Here is a 20,195-nt window from a genome sequence, read left to right on the forward strand (position 1 = left end):
GTAACGACAAAGTTCCTGGACAATCAAAAGAAAGTAACTTTACTAAATATCTGAAGGGTGGAAAATGAAAATATACCATGAATACAAGTATTCTCAGTCCATCCTGCAGTGTGTACATTAACCAGAAAAACTAAGGCAACTGTTACCCTAATACCAAGTTTAATATTTTTAGGATACCAATTTCTAATACTATTTTAAAAATAAAACACTATAGAGCAAATTAATATCAGAAACATCCTTATAAACCATGTCTTTATAATTTTAGGATTTTTTAAAAATTTTAGGATATTTTTAAAAAATCCATTAAGTAAAAAAATAATGAAGTTAAAAAAAGTAGCAAAAATGGATATATGTTTAGGCTTCTAATTAGTGAATGACTGTGATGCCATCAACCACCAAACAACCAAACTTACCTATAGACACCAAAAGACAGAAGTTACCAGCAGACATACCTTATTGAGCTTCTAAAGTACCCCAAACTTGATCTGTCAACTTACCAAAGAAGGCTGGCTGCTGTGATCAAGAATATTCTTAAATAATCTATTTCCAGTTCTGGAACATATTTTAACAAACTCGGGCCTTAAGAACACAGTTAAAGTTACCATCCCCATAAATTTGGTTTACAAGTACACATTTTAGGCTTTATAGGCCACACATGGCCTCTGTAGTTTGGTTTTTTTTTTTTCTCTTTAAACAACCCTTTAAGAAACCTAAAAACTGCTTTTCGGCTTGCAGATTGTGCAAAAATAGAGCACAGGCTGGATCTGATCACTTCTGAAGTTTGGCACCCTTGCTCTAAAATATCTGAGGTAACAAAGTGTTTTATGTTCAATATAGCTCAATAAGGCAGAGAAAAAATATTTGTGCAATTAAAGAATGGACCATCTATAGACACTTGTGCTAGGCATTCTGTAACTCGAAATGTGTTTTAGCAACTCAGTGCTATTAGCTATAGATTTTCCAAATTATAAAAACATTCTTCATGATTTAATGTAAGATTCACAAGAATGCCTAATTTGTAATAAGGAAGGCAGTACTAAAAAATAACAGGGTAAAATGATCTTAGATGCCATTTTAATAGTGGAATAAAATACTTTAACATATTTTGTGGATACATACTAAGTAAGCCCTTTGCTGTATATGGAGAAAGATGTGAAAGGAAAATTATCTCATGGCGAAACGACATAATTGGTGTAGTTTCCTGTTAAAAATGTATGTGTCTTGACATCAGTGATCTTTTCTTCTCAGGCAGTAAGACCCAAAGGTACCAACAACATGATAATCTACACGTCATAATTCTACCAGAAGTAACACTTACACAATGCCAAGAAAGCGTGCTTCGAGGCCATCAGAACCAGCACTCTCCGGAGGATATCCTTATTGATAATGTAGTTTTTTATGTGGTACGTGTGGTGCTCCACACAGAATGTTAACAATTCCAGTACAAGTGCCAACAACTGGGCAGTCTGAAAATCATCTGAAAACAAAACACAATTCTATTCAATGACTAACATTCTTTTCCTTTCTAAATTTAAGTATCCAAATTACAACCAAGTAAAATCTTTTCTGTTGACCCAAAATTTTAAAGTTAAGGAAAAGGGAACAAACACTGAATCCCTACCATGTGCCTCAAGAATTGTGGTTTACATTTTCTTAACTCTGATGAATTAGTTTCACAAAACCCAAGTCTGAATGATAAGGCAGAGCTGGGACACAAATCTATTAGATCTGCTTTATTCCCAAGTGCAAGAATGCTCTTTTAAGATGTACACATAGCATAGGAGATCCAGAAGGATCCCACCCGCTCTTTGGTGGAATTACTCTCTCTGCTCCAATGATTCCAATGTGTTTTGTGGCTCCTTTATTACACAGATGAACCCACACTGGATTATGATTATTGGCTTACCTTTCTTCCTCAGCAGGCAGCAAGCCTCTGGGAGTATTTTACTCACTTTTTATTTCCCCCATTTAGCCCCTAAAGATTGTAGTACAATGCCTTCCACACAATGGGTTTTTAAATAAATGTTTGCAGAACTAAATATATGTGTTTGGAAAGAAGCCTCAAGCTTTACCTAATATGAATAAAGTAGACAGGAAAAATGATTATCAGGTTTCCAAGACATGATTCTAGAATCACAAAAAATGATAAATTTAACATTTACTTTCTAAGTAGGGTTTAGTTATACTACACTGGTAATTCATACGACAAAATAATAATCTTGAAATGTCAGTAAGGTATTTCCCACTGGAGACCCTAAAACTAGTTTCAGAATTAAACGCACACTATGCAAGCTAAAGGAATAAAATGCAGAAATAAGTATCCTTAACCTTATGAATAATCCTCAATGCAAATAAAGTTTAATAGTAAGCAGCTTTGCTCTACACATCCAGAGTGCAAATAACTTAAAATGACTTTTCCTAATTATTTCCTTCTATTTAACCTATGAAAATATATTGCTTTAACAGAAAACTGTTTTTAAATTCTGACAGCAACAATTATCTCTTCTTGTACATTTTATTATCTCTAATTATAGCACTTTAAAGGAATTCTACCTTGAACACCTTTTTTGAAAATATATTACTACACCTCTCCTCTGTGATAATCAAATGGCTAAACTTTAAAAGACTATTACTCTACATCAACTCTGAACTTCAGAAGTCAAGAACAAAGAACCTTACTACCAACCTGCATTATCTTACCTTTGCTAGGTTTATCCTCTGTTGTATTTGCCAGTAAGGGAGCAGTGAGGACATGCATACAGTGCTTGTAAAAGAAACCCAGAAATTCAGTCTTCTCTGTTTTCTAAGGAATCAAAAACACTTCTATGAATTTTAACTGCATTGGTTCCTACTAATAATAAATAACATACTAGTATGAAAAAGAGAAAAATGCCTGTGGCTTACATTGGCAGTAGCTAACATGTTTTCTGGGTCAACTAAAGTTCGAAGCAGGCCCATAAGTTGGACTGCTCCTCCAAGTTCAGGGTCTGTATCACAAATCATATGCTCTATAATGAGGTTGATGAGCAAAATATCCTGGTGAGAAAAGTACACACAGTAAGGATCACTTATTATGAGAATGGAAAAGCACATACTATGCATGTTACAGCATTGTATCTAGCTCTAGATGTCTTGTTAACTGCAATCCAAATGATACGACTAACTAAACTAATAGGATATAAGGCAGCATTTCCCTCAAGTGTGGTATAGGCACATTTATACTAAGTAATACAGAAAAGAAAGTTTCTTTCTCTATTAAGTTCTTCTGATTAAAGCAAAAACCAAACTTTGGCGCTAAGAGATCTTTACACTTCTTGATAACAAAAATCTCCCTTCTGCAGGAAGCTAACAGGCATTCAGTTTAACATTTAGCCAGAATTTACACCATTGTTCTACTTCTACTGCATTTCTAGAGATTCCTTCTACTTATAGCAAATGAGATCTGTAAATATTCTCCATTCATGTAAATGATACAAAGTTTCCATTTAAAGTAAATGTGCTTGGTACCCAAATGTGTGAAATTAGGGTAACAATACTATGCTATTTAGATGGCACAGAGAACAAGTCTGTTGTATGGATTCCAAATGTCACTGAAAATTGATTACTAGTTTTCCTGAGGCTCTATGACTGGTGTTCCTGGCCCAAGGAGTAACTACAAACAGACGCAGTGAGGAAATCTCTGCTCTTGTCTGTGTATGCAATGGTAGGATGGACCTAAAGACAGACTGGGAATCAAGAGGCCTACTGCGTGTGCAGGAAGTACATCACTGTAGGTGCCTGTAGGTTTCAGGGCCAGCAAGAATAGTCTTTATTTTAAATTAATACAGGTATTTTGGCACTCTGGATAAGACTATTTTATTGAAGAAAAATGTGACTCGATATTCAACAGTTGAAACTGGTACTTTCCTACACTTACCCTGGCAATAAACAAAAACGAAAACAAAACAAAACTCAACCTTAAACAAAGAAGTCACCAGGCATTCTACTTCACTTTGACACAACACATTAAGATTTTTTTTAAAGGTAGAAGTCTATTTTCTCATTTTGTAAAAATACAATAGGAATTGTGCATAGATTTTTTCTCCCCCAAGAGGATGCTCCCCCTTTTAAGATGCAGTTGAGGGCAAAAAATATATCAGTTTATTCTTAAAAGTTACTTGTAAGATTTTGGGGGGAAGGAGGGAAAAAAAATTGGGATCATTGGTTTAATGATCTAAAAGTAAAACAGAAGAGCATACACATTTGGGGCTGCTGCATATGCCATGTACCACGTACTCCAGGAGTGCCTTTCACATTATCAGGATAGATTCCCTCACTTTATAACAGATGTGTGTGTGTGTGTGTGTGTGTGTGTGTGCGCGCGCGTGCACGCATGCGTGTGCGCGCGTGCGTGTGCGTGAACAAGACAACAGCTTGTTCTCCTTATGGTTAGGCAGTAAAACAAGTACCCTAAATACTTTTTCAAGGGACTGTGCTTCATTTCTTCATTCGTGGTAATTTTGAGAATCTATCCCTAACAAAGTCAATGTTTTCCTAGGGAAGTTACTTATAATTCCATATATAGAACAATTTATTGATTAAATGATTAAAACAAGACAATGTTAATGACAAAATTAAAAAACGTGACCTCAGAAATTTAAAAAGACATTTAAGTTGAGCATTAATAAACAACTGCTTTAAGACACAATTTGTAAACTGAGACAGGAGCCAATGTAGGGAAAAATAAGCCATTTCACATTCTGGCTACACTTTCCCAAATATCAGCTATTTAAATCCTTAAAATAAATAATAAATACAGTTATAGCTCCCCATGTATAAATACTTACTATTAGTGCAAATAATATTTACCTTGTTGGTTATTTTTTGCTCTGTTAACTTCTTACTTACATCATCATTCTGTTGTGCCTCCTGCATGACAAACTCTCGTACCATGGATGGATTATATTCAACCAAGTATGAGAATATATCAGTAGCAGCACTTCGCACCTGTGTATCATCCATGCCCTGCAGATAAACAGCACTTATTTCTCCTATAATTATAAAAATACAGACCTTCCAGCTATGTAAATCCAAAATCTAACAAATTATAAGAAAACACTGCAATAAGAGAAGTCAAGGAAATCTGGCATATAAAATTTGTTCTGTGCATAAAGTTCCTTTCTTTTACTCCTGTTTACTTTTCTTCTTTAACATTTCAACAGGCTGCAAAATTAACAACTTATTATTAAAGATACAGAAAATTCCTCTGAATATTCTTGCAGTAGTATGTAAGGACTAATACTAGAATTTTACAGCTTTTTTACTTTATGTAATACACAGCTAATATTAAATACTGGCTATAGTCAAACACTTGCATGTTATATAAAAATATATTTTTGTGGATTAAAAATATAATGGTAATTGGGGGGCCTGGGTGGTCTCATGTGGTTAAGCAGCTGCCTTTGCCTCAGGTCAGGATCCCAGGGTCCTGCTCAGTGGGGTGTCGGATTTTCCCTCTCCCCCTGCTCATGCTCTCAAATAAAATCTTAAAAAATAAGTCAAAATTAAAAAAAAATATATATATATATATATATAATGGTAATTAACTATAAGGAGAAACAAACTTACAAGGATGACTTCTAAAGCTGGTAATATGCCCATATTTGACAAAGTCTTGAAAAAAGCATCTCTGTTTTGAGGTTGTAGCGTTTGGGAAAACGCACAAAATTCTTTTAAAAAGTTAACCTAAAATAAGGAAAAGGACAAATGAATATATAAAAGATCTGTTGTTTTAGTCTTGTGTCTTTCATAAGTATCAAATGTCTTACCAATTCCTGTCTTTTTTCCTCATCTGTTGCTTCATCTGTTAGTTGTGCAAACAAATCTGTCAGAAATTTTTCATCCTCCTGTTAAATCAAAGGATAAACTTATGCTAATGATAAGAGTGTATTAAAACATAATTTTCAGATACTGTAGAACACAAATTGCACTAACTGGAAGAAAAAAGATGGTATTGGCAACAGTATTTAAAACAGAAAAGGAAAAATGAAACTATTAAAGAATAAACTAGGGATTTATACAGGAAGGTTATTCTTTATATTCTGGCAAGGCCTTATTTCCTAAGTTTATTTAAAGGCCACATTGTGAGTATATAAGGCTTTGTGAACCATATGGTCTACCACAACTATACAACTGTTATTACAGTAGGAAATGTCCACAGATAATATGCAAATGAGTGTGGCTGTGTTCAAATAAAACTTTATTTATAAAAACAGGTGTGGGCCATACTTTCCAAACCCCTCACTTAGAGTTTTAAAATCTTACCTTTAGAGACTAAGGTTCTACAACCTCTCAAATGAAGGTAAAAATTAAGATAAAGCTTTCACATTTTAAAGACACAGAAAAGGATTCAATTATTTAAAAAGCTAAATGCAGAGCTTTAAAAGATAGACCTATTATCTGACAATATCTCATACAGACACACAGAATTTAATAAGCATTATTTTGAAAAAGATTAAAGAGGTACTGTCCTAGGATACTAATCTGGGTTAAGTCAATAAAAAACTTGGAAAGAACCTCAGATGTTACCTTACCTCATTGTATAATTGAGACAGATTTAAGAAATTTACCCAAAGACCAACCACAGGAGGTGGCAGAGACCTTCCTGATAACCTATTCAAATTTCTTCCATCACTATTTCTAACCAAGACTGTGTTATACTTTAATTCCGTACTATCTTAGCTAGTACTAGATTCAGCACTATTTAAGCCCTATAGACATGCCTAAGTCTAAATATATCCTCATATGTATAGATGTATATGTGTGTATGTAATCTCTCACTAGATTATAAACTCTGTAGTCACTGTTGCAGATTCTTTGGAAATATTTTCTGTGATATTAAAATGGTTATTTCTATTTTTACTTTTTCTAAAATGTACAAATAAGCCATAATTCAAATGGCATGCAATTTCAAGATGCATCCCAGTTCTAATATATCCCACCAACTGGAAATCAAACTACTGAAAAAGAGTCTCTGAGCTGCTGCATTTGGGGTACAGAAGTTGAGAGAATAAGAACGTTTAAAAAAAAAAAAAAAAAGGATGTTTAACAGTATTATGTACAGAGCAGTTAACAGTAAAGGGAGGGTATGATTGTGTATGCAAGGGGGTAAGAACCTGCTTTAAATTTTATCTCCATCACCTGTTGTCACAAAATTTATAAAATTCTATCTCCTTCCTAGCAGCACTTTGGAAAGAAGTACCTGTATCAAGAAAACAGAAGTATAACAAGGGCAGCCAGGATTTTACAAAGCATAATGTAGGGAAACAAAGACTTGAAATTATTCATACTTAATGAGTAAAACTGGCAGTTCACAGGTACGAAGACCAAGAAAACAAACAAGTGAAGTGACAAGTCCCTGCACAACAAAAGGAGAATCATGTGGCACTGAAGACCAGACACACTCAGGACTACCCAAGGAAACTAGGAATCGAAAGTGGACTGGAACAAAGGCTCACTAGGGTAGCCTGTAAAAACAAGATTCTTATCAAAGAATAACAATTAGTACCAAAACCTTTTCCCTCCTCCATTATCAATCACAATACACTATATAGAGATACTACTGTCCTTACTAGACTGTATTGCCTGTATGATTTGTTTACATGCCTGTCTTAAATGAATAGGAAAAGCACATCAAATTGGTCAATATGAACTGGAATTATTCCTAGCTTCAGGACAGCAGTGTTAGTAAAACTGGTCTTTCTTTCTTTTTTTTAAACATTTTAATTTTATTTTTCATGTTCCAAGATTCATTGTTTATGCACCACATCCCGTGCTCCATGCAATATGTGCTTTTCTATCTGAATTCATGTCCTGTTTATGTTTTAAGATGGCAAAGGCAGGGACTCTGAAAATACAGCAACTTTCTAAAAAGGAACAGCCATACAAGGTAAGCTTACTGCTTTATTCATAATGTGCTACCAAACAGCTCATACGGACATTTATTTGCCTCCTTTAATAAATCCAGATTTCAAATATAACTTTTATTTATAGATCTGAGGAAAGGTCTCCCAAGTCATATCTATCTGTTATTCTTTAGTATCATGGGCATCAAATAAATAAAAAACATGGGAGGTGTGCAACTCACAAATCTTTACCCCACACCAACTTTAAAGTTCTAGTAGAACAAACTAATTCCTACATTATGGGATAATATTCTGAGAGGTCCTCTGACTTTGGCGGGGGAGGTGGGGTGTCTTACAAACAAGACTATTGGCCAGCTATAGATTTTGTGCTTTGTGCAGAATCCAGGGAACGTTACACCCTGGCAATTCTGATACAAGCACCCAAAACACTAGACCTAAGAGACTCCGCATACTATAGAAAGAAAATCTAGAGTTTAGTATAGCAATTACAACAGATATTTTGAAATAATGCTTGGAGTGCCTGGGTGGCTCAGTAGGTTAAGTGCCCGACTCTTGATTCTGGCTCAGATCATGATCTCAAGGTTGTGAGATCAAGCCTGCCTTCAGCCCTGAGTCAGGCTCTCTGCTGGATGTGGAGCCTGCTTAAGATTCTCTTTCCGCCTGCCCCTCCCGCCACCTGCATGCTCTAAAAAAAATTAAAAAAAAAAATACTCAAGAGTGTTGCATAATGTTCATGCATGACTTTAATCTTCAGATGACTTTATAGAGTTGGTACTAATAGCACCATCCTTCAAATCAGAGAACTGAAGCTTTAAGAAGTTAAGAAAGTTGCCCAAGTAGCACATAGCTGTTGTGACAGGTGGAGTTGTAACTCATATTCACATCCAACTTCTCCATACTTTCCTCTGGTACAAAAGCATGCCTTTTGGCAAGGAGACCTTCAACTATAATTTGCCAGTATCTACTATATTCCCTTGACCCTAACACTAGGCCTTTAATATATAATGACCTGGCAGTGCTACCAATTCTACAGAATTTATATTCTACATTTAATCACATACTTCTTGGCTTCTTCATTTTATCTTTCCCTTTGAATCTATTCTATGCATAACTGAAAAATTAATGTATCTAAAATTTTACATTCAATCATTTTGTTAAGACCATTCATTCCCCTGTAATTTCATCAAGCTAGACTTCTCACATTTATGTTCCCTGATGGAAACAAAACAACCTTCTGCTCCCATAGTATTATATATTGTAATCTTTTCTAGTATCAACCAAATACATACCTTTAGACATAAATCAAAACTCAAATTAGGTACTTACTTCTGCTGAATCAATTAACAGTTTAAATGGTATCAATCAAGAAGGTATCTTTGTAAGTATGGAAAAATTGATCTAACTCACCTGTAACATACCAACAATTTCTACCTTATTGAAAAAGATAAAGGAGTGAAGTGTTGATAACATATTTTCTTCAAACACTGAAGGGGTAGGTAGAACCATATCTTGGATATACTGAACTCTGTATGTCTGATGAATTTTTTGTTTCAGCTCAGGATCTGATATGGGAATCACTTCTTTAAACTTGGCTGTTTTTGTTAGAAATTCCCTGTGTTTTCGTGGCTGTGATAAAGCAGGATCATATTCTAAGCATCCAATGACGTCCATTATACATTCCTCAGAGAACATAACTTCAAAAAGAGCAGTTCGATTCAAGAGGAAGATGCCTTTGATAATTTCATACAAGTGGTGCAGTCCTTCAATATTTTCCAAATCCTCACACACATGAAAAAGCTCTAAGAGCTTTTTAATATAACCCTCATTTTCCAGTGCTAGTGCAAGTTTTTCACGACGCAGGGGGGAAGGTAAAGATGATGCCACAAGTTCTGCAATTTCCTCAAGGCGACTTAATTCACAAGATGGCAATTCTAAACCTGGTGATGACATATCATCAAAACGCTCCTCTTCAGATTCATCTACAAGGTCCTGAGTGATGTCCACTGAAGGGTCCTTTCCTTGAACCTATTAAATAAGATTTATGATAGCTGACAGAATATAATCAAGCAAATCTAAATGATATTCTTAGATGAATATGAGAGATGTTCTAAGAATCCTAGTGTCATATTCCAAGATAGCCACCACCAAACCCTTCAAAATTTTAAGTAAAATTCAAATAAATAATAAACATCATAATGTTGTGATCACAGAATATACATGTAATTGTAAGCAACAAGGAAATTTTTAAAATCAATTCCAGAAGGCAAGGCCCAAAGAATATGCACAAACTGCTTCTGGACCAAAGTGGGTCACTGATGTGCTGTGAATGCTGGCTGGTGGCCCAAAAACATGAGTAAGAAAACTGTGGGAAATAAGTGTCCTCACACAAAAATGAAACCATATAAAAAGTAACTGCAACATACATGTAGTAGAGCATAACACAGTAAATTCCCTAAAAAAATCTACCCAAAGTAACCAAACCAGAGTTTTCCCTTCTGTTCACCCAAACCTATAGCTTTCATGATCACCCCAGAAGCTCTAGAAATTTGTCATACACCTCAACTTTATGTCAGGACAGGGGCTCTAATAATAAAAACATAACTTAGAAGTCTTCACAAATACATTTTGAGATAAAAGAATATTTTTACCCAAAAGTCAAGGACTTATTCTGAAATAAAATGAGTTTTGCTATGTTGGCCTATAGTTTGAGACGGTCTAAAGCAGGCCAAGGTGAATGCTAAAGAAATGGAAAATGGAAAAATTAGATGTATATGAAATGGCCAAGAAACTTAAATTGCTTAGCATGGTTCAGAGAGACTGTTAATGGATACTGGAAGGGAAGAGGCCTGGAATATTTCTTGAAATATGCTGCAAGTTGATAGTGTCTTGACCTTAACCCAGTGGGCAGTACCACCGAAAGGCAACTAGGCACATTCACAGATTGTACCTGGCATGATCTCAGGCTGGCTCTGAATCTGTTAATGATATAAATTCTCAATACAGCTTTAGATTCCTGGAACTCAATCTATGTCTTTACCTAAAGAAATGTGATAGCATTTGATTAAAAAGCCAAATGTAAAGAGACAAGAGCCCTTACTGTAATGAAAATGCTATCTTTTGCAAATATGAAGGCTAAGAAAGTCATCAAAAAGGCCTGTGGTTAGGATTTTCTTGGAATCTGATATGCTCAGAGAATTAAGGTGGAACTGTAATGATTTGACAAATACGTTTCAGTCTTACTGAATGGAGCAATGAAGAATGAAAACAAAACGTAGAATAAGCTAGAAGAGAGTCTTCCTTAAGAGAAAGGTTAGTAAGTCTTAGCAGTCTGTCTGGACAGATACGAAGAAAATGAGAATGTGAAGGCCATGAAAGGTCTATAAAAGAAAAGAGATACACCCAGACCTAGTAACTACGATCAAGGAAGATTTTGGAAAATGGAGACACTTTCTGCTGTTTCTAGATCAAAAAACGATGAGTAGCGTTCAAGAAATAAAAAGACATGTTAAGACCTCAAAGAGCAAAATGTAATGAATTCTCTAGAACAAGCTAGGATCTAAAAATTGGTAAGTACAGATGGGATCATAAAAGACTGGTAGAAAACAACATCTTGAATATAAAGTGTGCAAAAGTAAGATTAGATCGAAAATAACAAAACAGACAGTGATTCCTAGTTAAGTTACTCTAGAGAAAGTATAGAACTACTACTACCTGTGCCCCAAGTGTAAATGAAGAACTACAGACTAAGGAAAAGTATAGTAAAGATCCGACAATTTACTAAAGGAGAGCCAGGCCTGACAGCAATGCACTGAGTCCAGGTGTGAGTTAAATATTGGCTTAGTAGAAGACTGTGTCCAGGGTGGGATTGTTCGAGTCAGAGAAATGAAGGAGAACAAGATCTATATGGGCAATGGGTGCTTTTAGCATACCCAAGCTCCTCAATCTCTTCTCTTTCTAGGGGAGAACTCCACAGGACATAAATCTAGAGGCAGGCTGTGAATACAACTGTATGGGAAAGCAAGCAAAAAACAAGTATGAAGAGGCATTCAGATACAAACCTAATCCTTCATAGCAGAAGAAAAGGGAAGTTCGACAGGCAGGTTACTATATGAAAAATACAGCTGAGTAGATGATCTAGCAGAAATAAATTCTACGAGGTAAGGAAACACTGTGCCTCAAGGACACATAGCTTTATTAAGGCCGTGGCTCTCAAGCTTCAGGGTGCATGAGAATCAGCTAAAGCAGGAATTGACAAACTAGAGCCAAACATGGCCCACCACCAATTTTCATAAGTAAAATTTTACTGGAAGAGAACCATGGCTGTTTATTTATGTGTTATGTATGGCTACTTTCGTAATACAATAGCAGAGTTGAACAGCTATTAAGCTGTGTGGCCCACAAGGCCTAAAATTATTTACTATCTCGCCTTCTACAAAGAAGTCTGACCTAGAGGGCTTGTTCAAGTATAACTCAAATACAATTACTGGGACCTACTCACAGAATTTCTGATTCAGTAGATGCAGGATGGGGGTCCCAGAATTTACATTTCTGTAAGTTCCCAGGTCACGCGGCTGGTCCGAGAACCAGTGAATTAAAGAATCTGCTGAAGGGGGCACCTGGGTGGCTCAGTCGTTGGAGGTCCGACTCCTCAGATTTGCTGTGGGATTCAGCTGTGGGTTTGGCCCATGTCAGGCTCCATGCTCAGTGTAGAGTCTGCCTGAGATTCTCTCCCCCACCCCTCCCCTCTCTCATGTGTACACTCACTCTCTCAAATCTTAAAAGAGAAAAAAAATCTGAAGATGATTCTCTAATTAGAATAAACGTGGAGATAGAGAAGCTGTCCTTAGGAGACACTGATTTAAATTAGTCTGTAACAAGAGCCAATGGCTTTAGCATATAATAAATGCAGAGTGCATAATAAATGCATACCCAACAAGACTGTGGAGATTATGTCACTAGTCCAAGATACTAGAGACACTAGGAAATTCTAGAATCAACTGAGAACATGCAAGATGAGGCTGAAGAGATAGTCAAGTCACAAGAAGTTACTGAATGAAGTGATATTTAAAAATTGGCATTTTAAAAAAGATTCTCTATCTGTGGTATGGATTTGGGAAGACCAGTCAAGATGAAAGCAATAAACCAGGCCAAGAAATGATGGTGGCTTAATAAACTGTGTTAGCAGTGAAAACAAGGATAAGTGAGTGGATTTAAGATTTATAAAACTGAAGGACTGAAGGATTTAAGATTTATAAAACTGATTTATAAAACTGAATTTATAAAAATGAAGGAAGGATAAATAAAACCTCCAAGTTGCTGGTTTCAGCAACTGGGTGACACTGACTGAGATAAGAAAGATGGGAGAATGAACAGATGTAGGGGAGATTAAGTTTGGTTCTGGACTACTAAATCTGAGATACCAGTGACCACTTATGATGGAGCTCTCAAAGGCAGCTAGATACAGAAGTTCAGCAAAGGTCATGGCTGGACAGTCTGGTGTCAGTAAATTGTACTTTCCTATAAATCAACTTTTCAGACAATGATGAATTTAAGAGATCAATATGAAATGCTATTTATTTAAAATCTTGGGCATCAACTAAAAAGCACAGCAAAAAACCCAAAATACTTAGATAGCATATTGATTTTCTAGTTTTTAAAATTACCTGACATATTTTCTCCCAAATTTCATCACATCCAGCTTTTTCTTGAAAGCTAAGAGCCAAGTCATAATTTTCTGCTTCAGACCACACAATCAAAGTGTCCTTGAGAGGGAAAAAAAAAGGTCTGATTAACATCCATTAACTATCACAAACTTCTTCAAAGTACAAGGCAAATGAAAAAAGCAACAAAAAATTGAGAACAGTACTAAGCAACATTGATACTGTGATTGACAATGCCTTTTCACACCTAACTCTGTTTACCCTATAAAATGAAAATTGTTTTCCTTAAGAAGTTAACCAGAATATGAAAAACACTACAAAGTGACCAATCTAAATGTACTGAAAGATACAAACTAAACAAGTATCAATTCTTTGCTTGCATATTAGATTACATGTTATGCTCTAGTCAAATTGCCCAGAGAGGAAGTCTGAGCATACAATAACCAGGGCATGTCAGGAATGTGGGATTAATAACTAAAACCCCTCCTCTCATCTATTATCCACATTGAATGTGGTTTACCTGAGACACACGAGGCCCATGAAATTATTTGTTAAATCTGTAATATATGAGATTTACCTTAGTAACAGTTTTTTTTTTAACTTTCACCAAAGTGCTATGGTTGAAGAAGCAAGATGCTCCTGCCACCCACAGCCCCTTTACTCCTCTTCAGAGAGACTTTTATTTAATGATAGTAAGTGTAATGAACAGTTCAACAGTTTTTATTAACATGTAATCTCTGCAAGACACTACACTTACAGTACTGACACCATTTTATATTTCCTGTAGTACAGTCTGTATACTACAATATGCATCATTATCACAAAAATATTTATAGTATCTAAGGTATCTTTTTAAACTTACTGACTTGATGCCTTAATAAACTGCATCAAAAAAGAGCCCACTCATTGAGAGGGGTTTGTGAATCATCTTCTATGTGAAATACTGAGTGGTACTGGGGAGAGTTACATTTTAAAAAAAGAAGTCTGGGGCTCGCCTGGGTGGTAGAGTCGGTAAGGTATCTGACTCTTGGTTTCGGCTTAGGTCATGAGCTCAGGGTCGTGATAATAAGCCCTTCGTCAGGCTCCGCACTCATTGCAGAACATGCCTGAGATTCCTTTTCCTCTCCTTCTGCCCCTCCAGCTCATGTGCACGCATGCTCTCAAATAAATAAATAAAATGTTAAAAAATAAATAAAAAGAAGCCTAACATAACAATGATCATATAGTAGTTTTTCAGGCTGGTCCAAAGGGAAGAACTAAGAGAAGTCAGAGTTAGAGAGATGATGACTACATTATAAAGGAAAAATAATTCAATCTAATAAGTAACTGAAAGGAGCCAGGCAAACTCTAGGTGAGCATCTATAGGGATGATAAAAGTTCCTACACATTAAGAAGGAAACAGGACTAGAACAGCTTTAAGGTACTTTAAAAAATATGTCTACATGGAGGCAGTTTCCAATAAGATACCCCTTATGGATCCCCTGATTTTGTTTGCTAAACTGCATATTAATTCTTTTCAATTACGTAACTGTCAACAATGAGGACGAGTAGTCTCTCACTGAACTAAAAGGGATATCAGCTGAAAGTAAATAAATGATCATTTGACTGGGCTGTACAGCATTACTAATAGAATAAATCCACAATTTTTATTCAGAATTTTAAACAAGAGATCAAAGACCCTGTTTACTATCTTCATGAACTTCTAGAGATCATGGATAGCAGGCATCTGTTCTACAGTGACTAAGCAGCTGTTCAAACTCAAAATAATTTACATTAACACTGTAAGATCAAGGGATGCTTAGGTGGCTCAGTCAGTTAAACTCTTAACAAATAAAATCTTGAAAAACAACAACAACAACAACAACATAAAACATTGTTAAGATCAACATGCAAGAAATGAGTCAGCTGTGTAGCCTCCCTGAGTCTGTTTCTTCATCTTTAAACTGGGTATAATACATACAGTTATGAAAACTGGTGACAAAGTCCCACTGAAATGAAAACCAGTATCACATTGGTATAAGTTAGATTTAAAACAACTATAAGCAATTAATGCTGGTACAATGTAAATTAAGAATCATCTGTAGGCTTAAAACAGGGCACAATTAGATATAAACTCTTAAATGCCCATTTGACAAATTTAGAATTTTGTAAATTTTAGGAACTGCTCTTCTGTTTTCCCTAAGGAGTCTAATTTTCACCAAAGCATCCTATTTACCATCTAACAACCTACAGCTTAAGACACATGGATTTCTTCATTCATCCTCAAAACAGACTTGATCTTTTCTTTTTCTTTGGATGGGCTTTTACTATTCAACTGACTGAAGCCTCAAAACATGAATTTATGTATTTAAGTATAGAATATCAAAGACAAAATACTCTGGTCTCCAGCCATTCCAATCAAACCAAACAGTTTTCTTAAGAACACTACATGCAAAGTATTAGCAGAACATTACACTATCAAGAAAATATTTCATATTGTACCAAATGTTTTTTGGACAAGCAAATCACCATTAAGCAGACTTAGCGGAGTTAGTACCAGCTTTCCTATTTACTATCTGTGTGACCTGAAGCTAGTCACAATCTTTAGGGATCATCTAATGTACAAAATAAACGCAACACTAACTTCCTTATAGTAGTATTTTAATGGTCAATGATGAAGCAAAGCACTTTATAATTTATTTATAGAGTAACAGTAATATATACATATGAATGTGCTAGTTAATATTCCTTATTCTAAATTTATTTCTGTACCTTCAGGGCACTGAGGGGACGGATATTGCCTTCACTGGCTTGATACAGCACTCAATATAACTGTGTGTGTGTGTGTGTGTGTGTGTGTGTGTGTCTATGTGCTGAATAAATACCTTTTGATGATAGTGCTAGTTGCCCTACTAAGTAGAGAAAGACTTACTTTCAGATACTGCTTGTTCATCCGTAGGGTACAAGAAAGAGTGTACTAAAACTGAAAGATGCCTTAATAAACTGCATCGTTAGTCTATCATCATATTATTATAAGGTCCTATTCAGGCTATATAACAAATCAGATTTTTACCTACACTGGGTTGCTGTATAGGGACAGAAATGTCCCTTCTGCACTAGTATCTACAATAGCAAAGGAAGTAGTTTCTACCATTTTGTTGTGTTAATAGCTGATTATTACATCAGTGGTCACTTTTTATTCTTTAAGTAGAAACAAGAAAACTATTGTTCTAGTTTTAACTTTTGAGAATTAAGTCTTGGTTTTAAGAGTATCTGGAGCAAAAACTTAGCTTAAATTGAAGCAATTTTTTTAAAGTTTAAAATAAAATGATTGCTTTATACACCACAGAGATTGGCTAAAATCACATTTTAGACTCAGGCTGGGAAAGTATGTTGTAACCTGTTTTAAATTTTTCACTGTTAAGGAATTGGTGGCAAATTTTCATTTAATCACCCAACTGAGAGGATAATATACAAGGTAAAACAACATCTTCAAAATTTTACCTGTTGTTTCTGATATGCAGTGTTAGGATTTATTTTGGATTCTAAGAGTAGAGAACCTGGGAAACAGAAAAACAAAACATTCCATTATGCCATTGCAAAGCAGCATTACATTCCACCATATACACACACACTTCCTCCTTTCTTGACCACTTGATACACACGTAACTTCAGTTAAGGAAATAGTATGTTTAAAAATTTAAATATAATAAAACTTGTAACCCAAGAAATGCTTGCTTTATGCAGTTTACTTTTAACAAAGACACGATCATCTGAAGAGTAAAGGACTGGATCGTAATAGAGATCCAACAACTTACGGGCAGCACAGGGTAGTGAAAGGGCACCGCAGAAAGCCAGGTGACCTGAGTTTAAATCCCTGACATACATTATGACTTGGATATGATCCATCACCCCAGTACATCCAAATATTACACTTCACCTTCAAAAAGTCTCTTATGTCTGTTCCAGAATTATCACACTTCATCTTCAAATAATCAATTTTTTTCCTATAGTCAGCTAATTTTATTTTGCATATTTTTGTCTTTTCCCTGGCAGTAAGACTTGTGATATTCAGAAAATAACTACTGCTTTATAATAAAGTGCAAATCTCAAGACCAGCTTTTATGCCTCTCCCCTCTCTCTAGTTCCAGTTTATCCCCAAAGTACTATCTAAAGACAAGAACTGGCCCAAAATGCTTAAGAAGCAGCGATTTTCTCTGCAGCTGTCCTTCATCCAAATCTTTCATTTCTTTTCCTATTACATGTCACCCTTACTTTCCAATTCCAAATAGTGGGTTAGGCAGCTCAGAAAAGTGTGCTTCTTTACATTCCCAAATTAGTTTGCTTCTGTTAAAATTCATTTACTAATCTAATGATACCGTCTCAGCTGGCGATTTACTGACCATTCTACTTCTCTGTGCTCAGAACAGTGCTAAGTGATACCGAATGCAATACAATTTCAGCCATTTACCAAGATGTAAGGACTTAATTTGGGAATACCCTCCCACTTCACTCAAATCCTCCTCAAGCACAGGTAAAATAATTCCAAATGTGTCTTTTATTCTTTCTATACTTAAGGTAACCAGACAGTCTCCATATTTTTCCCACCTATACCCCCCAACGCCCCATTTCTTTCAGGCTTTTTTTTTTTTTTTAAACGATTTTTTAACTATTTTTAAAAACTCTTTTCAAACTTTTTTTTTAAACTATTGCTGGCTCACTCAGACAAGTATCCTCATATTCTAGAGGAAATTTGTTTTAATCTTCCTCCTCTTCTCCCAACCTTTGCCTTATTAATTAAAAACAAATTTCCAGTGCTTCAATTTTCTTTATGCACTATTAATGGATTTTTTTCTTTTGGTAATTATCAAGAGTTGTCCAGTGATGCAGTCATAACAAGAAAAAGCAACAAGCAAATGAACTCAATGTCTAGAGTCGCTCAAAAGGATTAAGTCTCCAACTTTCTTCGTGAATATCCTTCTATTTTTTCCTTATACAAGAACAGAAATTGCAATCATTTCCCAGTGAAATCAGAATATGTTAGTTACATTAAGATCAAACTTACTTTTTGTGGCATACATTCAATATGTGGTTTCTAGGAGAAAATACATCTCAAAAAAACCACTTTGAAATATATCACATCCTGAAAAACAATCCATCTTTAGAAAACTACAAAAACAGTAGAATGAAACAACTGATTACTTTGCAACATTCAGAAGATGCAAAAGGTCTAGTGTCCTAGAACCAAACTAAGTAAGCCTTTTTAAAAGTGAAACCTCACAAAAGCAAACCTACCCAAAAGAAAATACTGGACATCACTGATAAATGATAAATGGATATGTTCAAAGTCAAAATATGTGCTACAAATAATACCATTGAGTGTGTGAAAAGACAACCCACAGAATGGGAGAAAGTATCTGTAAATCACACATCTGTTAAGGAATTTGTATACAGAACTCTAACAACTTAAAAAGACAACAAATTTTAAAATGGGCAATAGATCTGAACAGATATTTCTTCAAAGACGACACACAAATGGACGACGAACATATGAAAAGATGCTCAACATCATTAGTTGTCAAGGAAATACGAATCAAAACCACAAATAAGATACCATTTGACACCTGCTAACATGCTTACAATCAAAGACCGCTCCGCCGACAGTAAGTGCTGCCAACCACATGGGGAAACTGGAAACCTCATACATTCTGCTTGTGGGTATATAAAAAGGCATCCACTCTGGAAAACAGTTTGGCAGTTACTCAATTGCTAGTTACCAGCAATTCCACTCCTAGGTGTATACCCAAGAGAAATGAAAACATACGCTCACAAAAATATGTGTACATGTTCTTAGCAGCATTTCTAATAGCAAAAAAGTGCAAATAATCCAAATGTCCAAAACCTAATGAATACTATTCAGCTACACAAAAAGTACATGCTGGATGAACTTTGAAAACATTACAAGTGAAAGAAGCCAGTCACAAAAGACTTTGTATTATATGACTGTTTTTATATAAAATGTACAGTGTGCAAATTAGAGAAGATGTATTGATTAGTGGTTGTTTGGGGAGGGAAGGGGGAGTGAATGGGTAGTGACTGCTTATGGGTACATGATTTCTTTCAGAGAGAACGAAGTATTCTAAAATTAGATTGTGGTGGGGTGCCTGGCTGGCTCAGCCAATAGAACATACAACTCTTGATCTCAGGGTTGTTAAGTCTGAGCCCCATGCTGGGTGTAGAGATTACTTAAAAAATTTAAAAAATTGGAGTGATAGCTGCATGACCCTGTGAATATACTAAAAAACAATGAATTATACACTTTGAATGAGTGAATTATATATAGCATGTGAGAAACATTAAAAAAAGGTGTAAATATTCATACAGTGGAATACCATATTATAAATATTAATGAATGAACCAAATACATGAATGCAACATGAATGCAAGAAACCTCAGAGAAAAATATATACCATGTAATTCTATTTACATAAAGTTCAAAGGGTAGCAAAAATTAATCTATGGTGCTAGCAGGCAGGGGGAGATAGTGACTGTGAAGGGACATGAAGCAGACTTCCAGAGTGCTGGTTATTTTGTGAAAATTCACCAAGTTGAATACTTACCATTTGTGTAATTTCTTGATCTATTACACTTC

General features: G+C 35.3%; 1 protein-coding gene across 2 annotated transcripts in view; it reads right to left on the bottom strand.

Annotated features, from left to right (window-relative positions):
* PPP4R3A (protein phosphatase 4 regulatory subunit 3A) overlaps positions 1–20,195 on the bottom strand; it is a 35,818-nt gene that overhangs the window by 8,646 nt on the left and 6,977 nt on the right. The window contains exons 2-10 of one of the 2 annotated variants that reach the window (XM_032878645.1): positions 17,048–17,103; positions 13,568–13,666; positions 9,312–9,929; positions 5,808–5,885; positions 5,608–5,724; positions 4,888–5,004; positions 2,905–3,036; positions 2,701–2,803; positions 1,319–1,477 (exon numbers count right to left, since the gene is read on the bottom strand). In XM_032878645.1, coding sequence (XP_032734536.1) covers positions 1,319–1,477; positions 2,701–2,803; positions 2,905–3,036; positions 4,888–5,004; positions 5,608–5,724; positions 5,808–5,885; positions 9,312–9,929; positions 13,568–13,666; positions 17,048–17,103 — 1,479 coding nt within the window. Of the gene's footprint in view, positions 1–1,318; positions 1,478–2,700; positions 2,804–2,904; positions 3,037–4,848; positions 5,005–5,607; positions 5,725–5,807; positions 5,886–9,311; positions 9,930–13,567; positions 13,667–17,047; positions 17,104–20,195 lie in introns of both variants that reach the window. The other variant, XM_032878644.1, reaches the window with a different exon arrangement.

Source organism: Lontra canadensis, unplaced genomic scaffold, assembly GCF_010015895.1.
Source record: "Lontra canadensis isolate GAN:19392208 unplaced genomic scaffold, GSC_riverotter_1.0 scaffold64, whole genome shotgun sequence".
Lineage (NCBI taxonomy): Eukaryota > Metazoa > Chordata > Mammalia > Carnivora > Mustelidae > Lontra > Lontra canadensis.